We start from the raw sequence: 13,104 nt of genomic DNA on the forward strand, positions 1-13,104 counted from the left end.
ATTTATCTAATCCTAATAAAACATTTTTTCATGATAGTCTCATTGCAAACGCATGTTTATTGTTCAGCATTTGCTCCAACTACAGACTAGAATTTTACTGTAGTAGCATATTAGTCACTAATTTCATTATAGAGAAATTAACTGACAATAACTGTGTGACACAAACTGTGCATAACCTGAACTTAATGTGCAAGAACACACACTTTTACTTGCCTACAAAGAAAGAGAGCAATGATGTATTCACTTGGGTCAACATACTTCTGGACTACCTCAGTTCTTAGGAATCCCTCCCACTAACAGTTCTTTCACGTTACTGCCAGAGCGGCTTCTGTGCCTAGCTGTGTGTTTGTTTTCTGTAGGAACTTAGTTTGAGGTGTTCAGTGTGAATTAAAAAACATCTTTCTGCTTGCAGGGTGGTTTTTTGATATCGTGTCATTGGATTCTTGTCAAAGAATACAACCTCAGCGACACACACCCACATCCTTACACACATACAAGCACGCACACAATCCTACTATCACCACTTCCTGTTACAAGAATACAGCCAGACTATTTTTAGGAGTTCTGCTGCTCTGGAAAATCTAGTCGTGGCATAATTTTTTGAGGAAAAAAAGCAAAAGAAAGATGTAGCACAAACTCCAAGACATTTTAAACTATGGTTTTTTGGTGTTTTTAGTTTCCTTTGCTTACTTAGGAAATTAGTAGGAATCAAACCAACTTATCATTATCCCAGTCTATTACGTTCGTATTATTAAGTGCATTTAAATAAAGCTACTACTGAAACACCCTTCTGGAACATATGACAGTATTTGGTGCAGGTGTTAGTCGTACTACATATTCATTAAACACAGACACCACTAAATGAAGTATTTTAAAATTTGGCTCTTAGGAGGAGTGTAAAGATTAGACAGTATAATCTAGAATGGGGAGTAAAGGCTTCACCTCTCCCTTAGGAAGGATTTTCTGCTCATCTAGTTTGAAGGCGGTACCAATCTTCCGTCTCACTGTGGGGGGCTCCTCTCCAGGATCTAGAGGATATTCCTTAGGAAGCTTTCCTGTCAACTCCTGGAGAGGATGAGAGAGAAGGCATGGAAATAAGTACAGTACAAGCAATGAAGAGCTTTAAAATAATTGGTAAATCTGTCTGTGTTTTCTCATACCGCCTCTCTGATGCAGATGGACTTGAGTTCTTCTATTCTCTGTCTTAGCGTTTCCTCCAGAGCTTCCTGCCTGGCCCTAAGCGCTGCCAGCATGTCCTTCTTAGCAGTCTGGGAGCTGTCCGATTCCTGAGAACCTGATGCGCACAACAAAAAAACATAAGGCACATAAATCAGGAGCATTTTGTTTGGTATTTACTTGGTTTTGTGACGACTGGCAGATTGTGTATGCACCTGCTGGCCTCACAGGATGTTTACAGGGAAGTGAGTGGAACGTTCTGATAAGGAACTTAGTTTTAGTAATGTGTTTGTGTAAACGTGTGTTTCAAGGAAGGTCCAGTTTAGGACAAAGTCTATGACGCACAATCTCCAAGGCCCAAAAGATGGAGCCATGTTTGTTCGCAATACCCCCTCCCCAACACACACACACACACACACACACACACACACACACACACACACACACACACACACACACACACTGGTGGTTTCACTGTTGTTCCCTCAATGACCCTCTGTGTGATCCGTTTCAAAAATATCCAGAACTGAAACATCGCTGTGGATAAATTGTATTTAAGCGTCTACTTCTAAAGCCTCAGATAGTACAAAACCATTAAAGAAATCATTGTATGTTCTCACAGCTAAATTTCTAAGCTGGAGAAATACTTTCTGCAGCTGGCAGTGTATTTGTTTTATCATTTAGGTTTGTTTGTTTATAGCACTGTAAATATTTTGTAAAGTTGAACTCAGTAATGTGGAACTAATCTTCCCCTGAACCATAATTAGTGATGCACATCATAGAAAGAAATGTGTCATTGAAACACCTGAGGAGCAAGAATTTCTTAGATAATATCATCTCACTAGTTTTTAAGATGCATTAAAGATTAAAAACAAATACACATTTTTTCTCCTTTTGGTAACAAAGCAGTCAATGAGATGCATTCAGTGTTAACTTGTTAATTTGAGTTTTATTTGCTGACATTTAAAATTAATTTGCTACTTTTGGGAATTCTACACGGAAGATAATACATGGTTATATAGGCATTTATCTTTATGAGATTTAATTTATAAATAAAGTCACACTTGTTATATTCAATGAGATAAATACAGGATAGTGTCCTTTTGATATTTGAGTTTCTGTAATGTTATTTCTTTTCTAGTTCTCATGATGGGGTTTAAAGAGGTGATCCTGCTTGGTGATCTTCAGATTATGAACCATCACTAAATAAAGAATAAGTTGTAACTTGAGGGACACTTCTGCGCAGCCTCATTTCCATCCTCTTAAGATGTCAAATGAATCAGACGTGTGATGTGCTACAGATTTAGCTGTTTGGGCAGTCGCATTCAGACCACGATGTGTTGTATGTGGGACTGATGAGGGCTGCGTAGATGTGACATCATACTTCCTGCATTATGTTTATGTTGCTGGGCAAATACGGTGGTGGTGGATCATAAAACACACTGACATGACACAACAACAATTGACAAGAGACAAATATGACAAAGACATAGTGGATTAGATGGAGCTAGGGTGGACTGTGAAAAGACCAGAAAGGACAGAAAAAGGAAAATCCAGAGGCTTGGAACAGACAGCTGATCTTAACTTTAAAGGAATGACCAGATCACATTAGGAAAAGAAGTCTTAAGAGAGATGAAGATGAGGATGTGCATGACCTCACTGCTGAATCATAGACTTATCTTCTCTCCTGATAACAGGATTTGATTCAGTATGAGTTTTAAATAGCCATTCTCAACCAAATACTTGCTTCTACAGGTTGGAAACTGTGTAACACCTACTAAACTTACACTTCTAAATGCTTCAACCTTTTCAGCTCACATGGCTGTCTGGGTATGAACAAGCATTTTCCGCTCTAAACTCTAATTTTAGTTCATGTACATATCTCTCTTACACTCTCATTATTTTTTCAACGCAGATAAGCATTGTTTTAAAGGCCAGGACAAAGTTATATGCTGACCTGCTGCCCTTTTCATTCCCTCACCCACTAAATTTAGAGGCAGCACTCCCTGGTGGATGACTCTGTGGGACATATGGGGTGGGTCTTATGTTCTATACATGTAGAAAGACAGTGAGTGGGTGGATTGTGAGTATGCGTGTGAAAACATTTAGCACTGAATCAGATCAGTGCAGAAGCAGCTGTTTCTGTTTCTCTAGCTGTCAAAGAACCACTCCTGCTGCCACACAAGCAAACATTCAAACAGACACACATAAACACATATCAGGCTTTCTCTGTCCCTGTTTGGCTTTGTCTCTTTGTTTTGTTTCTGTCTTATTTCTCTGTTAAGTACACACCCTCACACACATGCACTAACCTGAGGAGAGTAGACTGCCACTGCTGCCACTGATTATTTTGCCCTTGCTGCCCATGTTGGCCAGTTTAGAAGTCTTCAGAGTTCCTGTTTCCGTGAGGTCTATCGCAATCTCACTTAAACTCCGTGCTGCGTGAATTTTAGACTGCACAAACAAGAGCAAAAATGTTTTTAAAAGGACCATTTCATGATGTGTATTTGTAACACAGTTGGCAGTGTTTTGACGTTATCTCTCGGGGTTACTGACCTTGCTCTGCTTGCGGTCCAGGTAGAACTGGTGTTGGCTGATGGCCATGGCCCAGATGGACTTGATGAGGGCAGGACAGGCGTACCAGGTATGCACAGCGATGCCACTGTGACCAAACGTCCTTCTTGTCACCGACGCCCTACAGTAGGAGCGGACACAAGGCCTCCTTATATACACTGAATACGAAGGATGGCTACACATTTTAAACAGTCAAAATAATCCCACCCAATTACTCTACCACTGCACTAATACAATTACTGCTGCTGTGGTAGCTGCTAAGGGCAAGAAATCTTTACAGGCATGTAAAGTTGACAGAATTATTTTATGCAAAGCCACACACGATGTTCCCCATTGTTTACTCATCCTTATTTAAACACACATCTGTAGCTGAGCAACGGGCCAGCTTAACTTAATGACAGCTTCCTTTAAAGAAAACACCACTGCTCTCTGGTTCACCCTGTCTCCTTTTCTTCCCATTCTCTCCCTCCCTCTGTCTGTACAATAACACTCCACATATAGAGCCATGTTAAATAAACAAAAAAGAGGTCACTTCCTCTGCGAAACAGTTAATGCACAGTCATCTATCCTTCTGTGGTCAGCTATCAAGGGTTTGCCCTGTGAGTCTGTGTTTGGGAACACATGTTTGTGCACACATTTGGCTGCACAAGCGTTAATAATCAGCCTATCAATCTGTGTCAGGCTCCACCGGGACATCCCCAATAACTTGCTCCATTGCCAAGACAAATGTTGCAACCATTACCGAATAAGATTCCAATCTCTTTTTGCTGCACTGCACTGTACTTATTTGAATCGTAACACCATTCACATATGGCACAGTTCAAGTGCACAGTTAAAAGCTACTGGAAGGTGTCCATAACTAAAGGAAAATTGTATCATTGCCAAATACTAGCTTGGGAGAGTTCAATAGCACTAAAATCTATAACTCAAGGAGGATCAGTATGTGATAAAGCAGTGCTCAACCAATAAATGACAAGTTTAAAAACTGAGTCTCTACATGGAACATTTGACATTTTTCTCAAAGTAAACAAAAAAAAAACAAAAACACTTAAGCATGCTGACACCTGCAGAGAACTGTAATATAAATTTACCTCCTGGGGTCATGAACTTCCACTGAAAACTTCTTCTCTCTGAAGTAGAGATTCTCTAGCTGACGCCATTGAAACACCTGAGGTTCAAGAGAAACAGACACTCTTCAGAGCTGCTCACAGATAAACATGCTTCATATTATATCCACGCAGCCTTGAGTCTCTATTCTCTTCTCTGTACGTTCCAATTTGTTTTGAAAGAAAATGCAATGGATAAGGAGGAGGGGGAAAAAGTGTAGGACGCGATGCAGAGGAGGAGTTGTCAGAAGAGGAGGAGGAGAGGGAGGTAGAGGGAGAGCAGAGAACCTAGTCTGGATTTCTCTGATCAGGTCCAGACCAGGCGGTCTTGTCCACAACAGATCCCTGTGCTGGATGACCTCACTCTGGAGAGACACAGTGTGAGAGGGAGGAGGCTTTCTTTTCTTTGCTTGCCTTTTTTTCTCGTCCCTTCTTTTCCGTTCCCTTTATGAACCATCAGCTCTTATTTGAATGAATCCAAAGCCAGTGGGGTGAGAAAGTTTCCCCCAAGATGTACTCCACAGCATGTGGGTATGTTAAATCCTCACAGGCTCACATAAAGTTGTGAGTCGGTGGGTGTTCACCATCTGTAGACATGTGTGTAAGTGTGTTGGCGAAGAGAGTGTGTAAAGTTAGGTTTCCTCCCCTCCTGTAGGTTTGCTGGGAGGGTTGAGGAGAGGGGGGGGGGGCTTCGGGCTTTATGATGCCTCCCCTTCTCCTGACCCCTCCTCCCTCCCTCAGGGACTGTGCTTCCTGCTCTGGGTTCTGTGGTTGGGAGGTGTGTGTGTGTAACAAGGGGTCAGGGGAGGAGTGATGAAGGGGGGAATGAAGCTTTCTGTGGACCCAGTAATTGAAGTACCCTTGCTTTGTTTAGTCAGACCTCTGTACACACACACACACACACACACAAACACACACACACATGCTAAGCACACACTGACTAAGACGTCAGTGTCTGTTTCTTGTTAAAGAAAGAGTGTGGACTATTTCAGAACTGCAGCATAAGAGGAGATGCATCTATCAGCCAGAAAAGAACTGGCAATTGCACACAATGTTTGATGCACACTGACTAGTACTGAAAATAAATCAGAGGTAAAGGAACTGACAAAAAGGACAAGAGAAACAAAGTAGAAGACATAGTTATGACAGGATAAAGGAGAAAAAGGGGAGAAAGGCAAAGGAGGGAGGAACAGGTCGAAGCGGAGGAATTTTAAGAGTCTGGGAAAACAATAGACGGGGGAGGGATGAGAGGGCGGGAAGAGGCGGAGGTGGAGTAATGTTTTGAAAAAAAAAAAAAAAACTATGTAAACAAAGTCTAATGTATATGTATTATCGTATCTCTGTGTATGCCTGTACACATGCATGACAAATCAGAGTTACTATCAAAGCTCTTACTGTACCGTATATTGTCAATGGAGTGTGAAGTGCTAATGTAGCGTGGTGCTAAATATAGTAGGCAGGCTAGATAGTGAGTGCAGAGCTGTGGCGATAAGACTGGGGCTGGTAACAATGTTCAGACACAAGACCACTAAAGCTGTCCTTGCCGTCACCTGGAGAGAGCTGCTGCATCACTGAAAGTGAACTTTGATGTTTCAGGATTAGCTGTACATGTGTGTGTTTGCAGATAAGGTTGGGGTATTTTAATGGCAGTCACATGATTTACAAAAGGGGCACTGGGGTCATTCACTACTTTAAAGTTAGACATTTTGTTTTGATTCTAATCCTAAAATATGCTGCAGTTACACTGTCTATTGTATTAATGAAATTTTATTGGTCTTTGTGACCAACGGTCAAAAACACATCTGATAAAGACATGCTAACAGATTCTTTCTTAGGGGCTTAGTCAAAACCAGCAGGTTGCTATTATGGTTGTTGTTAAGCAGGTTGTAGATGCATGCATGAATCTACTATAAATCCCTCCTTTTAATAGTAAAATACTCACACAATAGCATAGACACACACAAGCAGAGGAAGTGACTGGCCATTATTCATAAACAACTGGGTGCTCATGTGCACAAGCCAGAGTCTGTCACATAATAATGCCTGTGTCCCGAGCACACATTCATAACAGAGGAAAAGGTCAGATCTGATAGAGTGTAAAGACATTTTGTTAGAGTCCTGGACTCCCAGGGGATTATGGGAAGAATAAAAAGTTAAAATAGCATGGGGCAGTATAAATGTAGTTGGGCCAGGTATTATTCTTTTGTAGAATGAGGGTTGCAAAGGCTATTGTTTTATCCATGGGTGGAGGCCAGAACTGAAATACTATATACAAGAGTTGTCATAGAGATGGAGAAAAACTCTGGGGGCACTTCCTATAGTCTGTGTTGAACTTATAATGTTTTAAAATGACATTTATGGAAAAACAAGAGGGAAATTTATACTCCTATCTGCTTTTAAAGATACACACAAATCTAACAGCGAGTGCTTCTTCAGTATGTATCCCTGCAGGTTTATTAATACATGGGACATATGAAATGAAACTCCACTTTTATGTGTTTCATTGGATCATTTTTGCAACACAGAACTGACAGAGGGTTATAGCTTTAAATCAAGTCAGTGTAGTCAGTCAACATACAGACCCTATAATCTCTGCCTAAACGAGTCACAACACACTAATGAGGCATTAGTATCATGTGCGGTTCAGTTGTAAACCCCTGGCTGTGTTTACTGTATGCGTCTCCCTGCGGTTAGTAGTGGGCAAAAGTATTTTAACACCCCAACTAAACTTGGTGGGTGTGGTGGATGGGCTGCATTTAGACACAACAGGATCTTTGCTGTAAACAGTCTAACTAATTAAACCCAACTGCTTCACACACACCTACCTCACTGAACAACCTGAAGTCACTTGACTGCTTATTAATAAACAACTAAGTTTTTTCTATCAAAAAATTAACCATTTCTACTGTGACAAACAACAATGGCCTAAAATGTGTTATAATCAGTCTTCTGTCCCCACCTCACTGACTCACAAGGCTGAAAACTTAAGCAGTGACAACTTAGTGATTACAGTCTGAGTCAGTGGTTACTGGTACTGGACTGACTAATTATCAAAAATAAACTGTTCTTTCTCTGGTTTGTTAAAAATGTGGTGAGTAGCATGACTAACAGAACATTTGCACGTAATCTAGTGACCTTTCTGGACATGTTTTCCTTTGAAGAAGCTTGGAAAATGAGTCTGTCTCTTATCCTGACTCTCCTCCTTGTCTTCACCAGCTAATACTTAAAATGTGGCCCTTACTCCTTCGACTAAACTCACATTTATGAAATGAGTGGTGCTGCAACTTTACTTTCCCATTTGCATATGGTATGTGCATGAGAGAGAGTGAGAATAGGGATATGGCATGAAACAGAGTGGGAGAGGAGGAAAAAAAAGAGGGGGTCAGTACTGAGGCTTAACGGACCAATGACTCACTCTGGCTGTTGCTATGGCAGCTGAATGCTTGATAAGTCACTTGTGGAAACAGTATTAACCCATTCTTGCCCAGGTTTCGCACTAAAATCATGTTTCACCTATTTTGTTGCATTTACTGCAAAAATTAAAGGACGATAACTTGCCATAATGTGACATCTTTCACTCTGTCATCTGTGTAAATATGTATATTCATTATATAGTCTTTTGCAGTTTGGCATTTGTGTGTATGTGAGTTAAAGTGGGTGTCAATGGACTGCAATTTTGATTGCTATTGTGATGCAGAACCTAAGCAGCCTCAAGGGCTACAAGGAAACGAAGGTGGAAATGGGGCTCGCTGGTGACACACTCGTTTAGACTGGAATGCACTAATCAAGACGTACTCACACTCAGAGCAAAATGTTAGTGGCAAACAGGAAGGCTGTGGCAGACAGGAAATATTCATCCGGATGTTGAGTTCAGAGTTCAATCCAGTTCCTGAGTGTGAGTATGTGAGTCTGAGCATTTATTAGCAGCAGTGTTATCAGTGTGTTAAGGTGGTCTGTTCCTATAAGGGCTGTTAAGTCCATTAACACTCTGTGAGACAAGGCTGTATGCCAGAGATCAAGGCCCTAAACACAACTAGAGGTGAGAGGTCAGGTTAGGAAAGGGTTTTACAGATGAGTTGCTGGATGCATGGACTGGGAGGAATGGGACGACTGTGTTTACAGAAAGGTAGAAATAAAAGCAAGACAGGATGCAAAGAATTCCAAGACTAAATGTCTCCAGACAGTACAGTAATATCTGTACTGCATTGTTTGTGCTCTTCCCAAACACAATGTCCAGACTGAGCGACTGGAAAAATGGACAATGGTGGTAATAAAAAATAGACAGAAAAAGAACACAGGTCCTTTTATAGCAACACATTATTGATATTAACCACCCATAAAAAAAACCTTGACAGTATAAAAGTCAAACACTGACCTGATAAGAGTAGACTGATGAACTAGATTATGTTCATTTTGTTTTTTGTTTCATTTCGTTTTTCTTATATTAGATTAGTAATTCTTTTTTTCCGTCTAAGTTAGTAAGGATGAATGTTTTACCTTGATGACATGTTTCGACTACATGTCAGCGAGGTAAAACACTCATCCTTAATAAGTTTGTTGGAAAAAAAGAATTGCTAATCTAAAACTGATGAACTGTTGAGCTCAAAATTAATGACTCGATATAAAACTAATAACTTGTTCAATGTTTGACTGAAGCCTGTGTAGAGGACAAGGCAGATTTTATGTAGAAAATTCTGAGCACTGTCTCACCTTCCTGGGCTTGACTTTGTCCTGGTGGTCATACTGGAAGATGCCTTTATAGCTCAGACCCAGCCACCACGGGATCCCCTGTTTATCCTGAATCAAATATTAAAAACATGTGTGGTAAACAGAAATGTAATGAGAGGAGGCAAGATGTAGATAGAAAGACAACCAAGTATAAATAGCTCTCCATCATTTTGCTAAATCCAACAGATCTAGACTAAGGAAAAATGTGTGTTGAATGCGTGCAAAAAGAAAAGACGTAGTAAAAACTGTACCTTTACAGCATAGTAATGTACTCCATATGTGGGCAGAGATTCTACAATGCTCATATAACTGTGAGGAACAGAAAGACAGACATGTAAGGGTTTGGGTCAAAGCCACTCGCAAGAATTACCAGAGATAAACACACACACATGCATGCACTTACTTAACAATTGCTTGCCCTCTGGACTGCCCACTGAGCTTCTTGTAATGCTCTATGACCCGGTCTTCACTGTAGGAAAATACAAATCACATACAAAGAAAATGAGGGGAAATCAAATAAAAATAAGGGGAAAAGGAGCGCTAGAGCTTTAATTTGCCTCATTAAAGATCTGTCTCTCACCAGTAGGCCAGAGAAGGGTGCTCCTTTAGGGCCTGGGTGGGCAGAGCAGGCAGCTTTTTCAGGTCAGACCTGGTTGCATCATTACTGGGAGAGAGAAACCACAAGACATGGTCAAAACTACATCTGCAAAAACATCATTCACTGCTGTAGGCAAAAGGGTCGGAAAACTGACAAAGCAACATCACTGAACTGTACTGATAGAGACACTTCAAATATTTAGCAGAACAAATGCAACCGTCTTAGAAATAAAATGTTAACTTTGTGAAATTTACTACATTGAGTCGAGGGAGGAAAATATTGGGCGGTTACTGTCACAGAACAGCTGCAGAGACCCTAACCACGGAAGCCAGAGGAAAGAACAGGAGTAATGAAATATAGGTGATAATGATGTTAAATTAGGACAAAAAACAGAGATGGGAGAGGAAAAGACACAGACAAGGGCGGAATAAATGAGGGGAAGGCACAAAGAGAGCCACAGACACTTGGCAGTAGATCTAGTTTTCAGACCTTCAGTCACAGGAGGTCCTAAAACCCCAATCTAATCCCCTCGCCTTTCTCTAGCCTCTGCCTTGGCCCCAGAGGAATGGGGAAAGCCCTGGGAACATGACAACCTATGAGCTAAAGCCCTGGAAGAGATTGTGCTCATCCTGCCCGGCTGCTCCTCCATTTGTGAACACAGCTGTATGTCTGCATTCAATGGTCAAAATACTGAGAAAAACTAACTGTCCTTCAGTGGTGGTTCACACTTGATAGTTTGAGTATGTAAAGCAACATATTTTATGCAGTATAACATTGGGATGTATACTTTTGCACATGTTGACTAATCCGACCTTTTTATTCTGTTTAATGTGGAATTAACTTGCATATTAAGCAGTTTTATGTGCTTCCATTGGTTATTAATGGGAAAATTACTGAAACGAGCCGGATTGAAGTTGATTATTTTTGTGAGATCATGAAAATTACTTAAGGAAATTAATGAAACAATTAGATTTACATTAGACAAAGTACAATTACTTTACTCTTTTGTGGAATTATTAAATCTACTGAGCCAACACATAAATCATCTTAATTGGAATCTCTCGAGGAGCAGCGGCAAAAGATACAGTGAACCCGATATGAAGGAGTGATAGAGTATAAGGTTACATGGAGATATGCAGAGGGCAGGGTGTACAGGGCTTTAAGAGAGGTGGTGTGTGTCAGAGGAAGGGGTAAGGAAAGGGGTGGGGGGGTGGGGGGGGGGGTGGCAGAAGGAATGTCTCCGTAGTGTGTCACATTCCAGCCCACTGCAGGATATTGTGTTTATTTGCTCCTTTCACTGGTGGAAATGAGGTCAGAGGTGATGGTTGCTGAAGTGCGTTATCTGTGCTACAATAAAGGAATAAATGGATGAAGGATGACATACATACAGGCCAAAGTTATAGGAAAGTACATCTGAGGAACATGTGGAAACTCTTATTGGCAGCGCAGGCTCACATTAGTGAAACAATGATGGCAGGTTAGATGGTAAAAGGCGATCCAAAAAAAAGAAAAAAAGCACAGACAGTTTTTGGGAATAAAGCTCTCAGTGATGCACCTCAAGGCTCAGGGGAGCTGAGGTTTGGCGATAGCATCTTTATTGTCCTTCTGTCTGTGTCTCATCTTACTGAATTAACATACAATGACACAACCACTGACAAAAATTTTAAAGGGGTCATATTTTGCTAAACCCACTTTTATTAGTCTTTGGTACCTTTATTTGTGTATTTGGGGACCCTAATAGTTCAAAAAGTTTGAATTTGAACCCTCCAGGTGCTGCAAAGCTATCTTTAAATTCATTCCTGCAAAAATCGAGTGGATTTCTACAACCTGATTCAATTCCTGCTTGACCAATTATAGGGCATTCATTGAAATACACTGAAATTCAAAATTTCAACCTTAGTGTGTTATTGGACATCGTCATCTACCTTCTCTTGCAATAAAATTTCCGAGCACAACTTGCTATAAAGTAAACACATGCAATAAAACAACTATTATAAGGTCATAAACTGACAAAAATCTCTCATATTCACTATTAACCGCTACAATAGTTCTATAAAATATCTCTGAATCACTGTATAGTGTTATAAGAACTAACATGCATCTTGACCTCAATGAGGCACGGGATTGGCCCCATATTTAATATTTGCGGAATAATACTTGCCCGATAAAGGGTTAATTTGTTACGTTTTATAACTAGTTACATTTGCAGATTTAAGGTCAAGATTTCCGACGAACATTTCTTTGAGTATGCCACAACTGTTTATCAGCAGCAGCGGTTGTAGTAAAAATTTAAAATATGTCCAAACTTTGAGCCGATTACCTAAAATGTTCAGTTATTGGTTGTATTAACGAACACAAGTGGCTGAACAGGACAGAAAAAATGGTCAACAGCCTGGAGGGGGTGGGGCATGAAGTGGCTCATTTGGATTTAAAGGGCCAGCACAAAAACAACCTGTCTCGTGTAATTAGTCAGATATAGGGTTGAAGATGGACCTGTGGAGTTTAATTAATGAAGAATTCAGACCCAAGTATAGCATTTACAGTTTATGTAGACCACAGGGAAGTGTTTTAAAATGCATATCACTCCTTGAACATTTGGGCTTTTTCCTCTTAACCCCTCTGGCTGCATGGACAAACACAGTTTATACCTTTTTACATGCGTGTTGTGTACAGCTGGTTTTAGCATTGTGCTTACCTGGTGAAATCACCTTTAGCCTCCTGTTGAAAAGAAAGTGGAAGAAACGAAGGGAGGGGGAGAGAGAAAAAGACACTTTACTTTTACTGCCATGTGAGCCGAGAGCAACGGCCATCAAATGTGCAAGATGTGTGTGTTTGCTTAGGTGAGTGTGTAGTCAGGCCCACTGCTAAAATCAAAGAGAAACATTAAACCTCAGTCTAGAGTGAAACCTCTAAAAGGCCCAC

At 40.6% G+C, this 13,104-nt stretch overlaps 1 protein-coding gene across 10 annotated transcripts in view; it reads right to left on the reverse strand.

Moving 5' to 3' along the window:
- frmd4a (FERM domain containing 4A) overlaps window positions 1–13,104 on the reverse strand; it is a 100,022-nt gene that overhangs the window by 8,611 nt on the left and 78,307 nt on the right. For 7 of the 10 annotated variants that reach the window (XM_030135863.1, XM_030135864.1, XM_030135862.1 and 4 more), the window contains exons 7-16: window positions 12,878–12,900; window positions 10,165–10,248; window positions 9,988–10,053; window positions 9,836–9,893; window positions 9,567–9,653; window positions 4,842–4,918; window positions 3,733–3,874; window positions 3,489–3,630; window positions 1,161–1,294; window positions 943–1,065 (exon numbers count right to left, since the gene is read on the reverse strand). In XM_030135863.1, coding sequence (XP_029991723.1) covers window positions 943–1,065; window positions 1,161–1,294; window positions 3,489–3,630; window positions 3,733–3,874; window positions 4,842–4,918; window positions 9,567–9,653; window positions 9,836–9,893; window positions 9,988–10,053; window positions 10,165–10,248; window positions 12,878–12,900 — 936 coding nt within the window. The remainder of the gene's footprint in view (window positions 1–942; window positions 1,066–1,160; window positions 1,295–3,488; window positions 3,631–3,732; window positions 3,875–4,841; window positions 4,919–9,566; window positions 9,654–9,835; window positions 9,894–9,987; window positions 10,054–10,164; window positions 10,249–12,877; window positions 12,901–13,104) is intronic. The other 3 variants (XM_030135861.1, XM_030135857.1, XM_030135866.1) reach the window with 1 other exon arrangement.

Source organism: Sphaeramia orbicularis, chromosome 6 (assembly GCF_902148855.1).
Source record: "Sphaeramia orbicularis chromosome 6, fSphaOr1.1, whole genome shotgun sequence".
NCBI classification, from domain to species: domain Eukaryota; kingdom Metazoa; phylum Chordata; class Actinopteri; order Kurtiformes; family Apogonidae; genus Sphaeramia; species Sphaeramia orbicularis.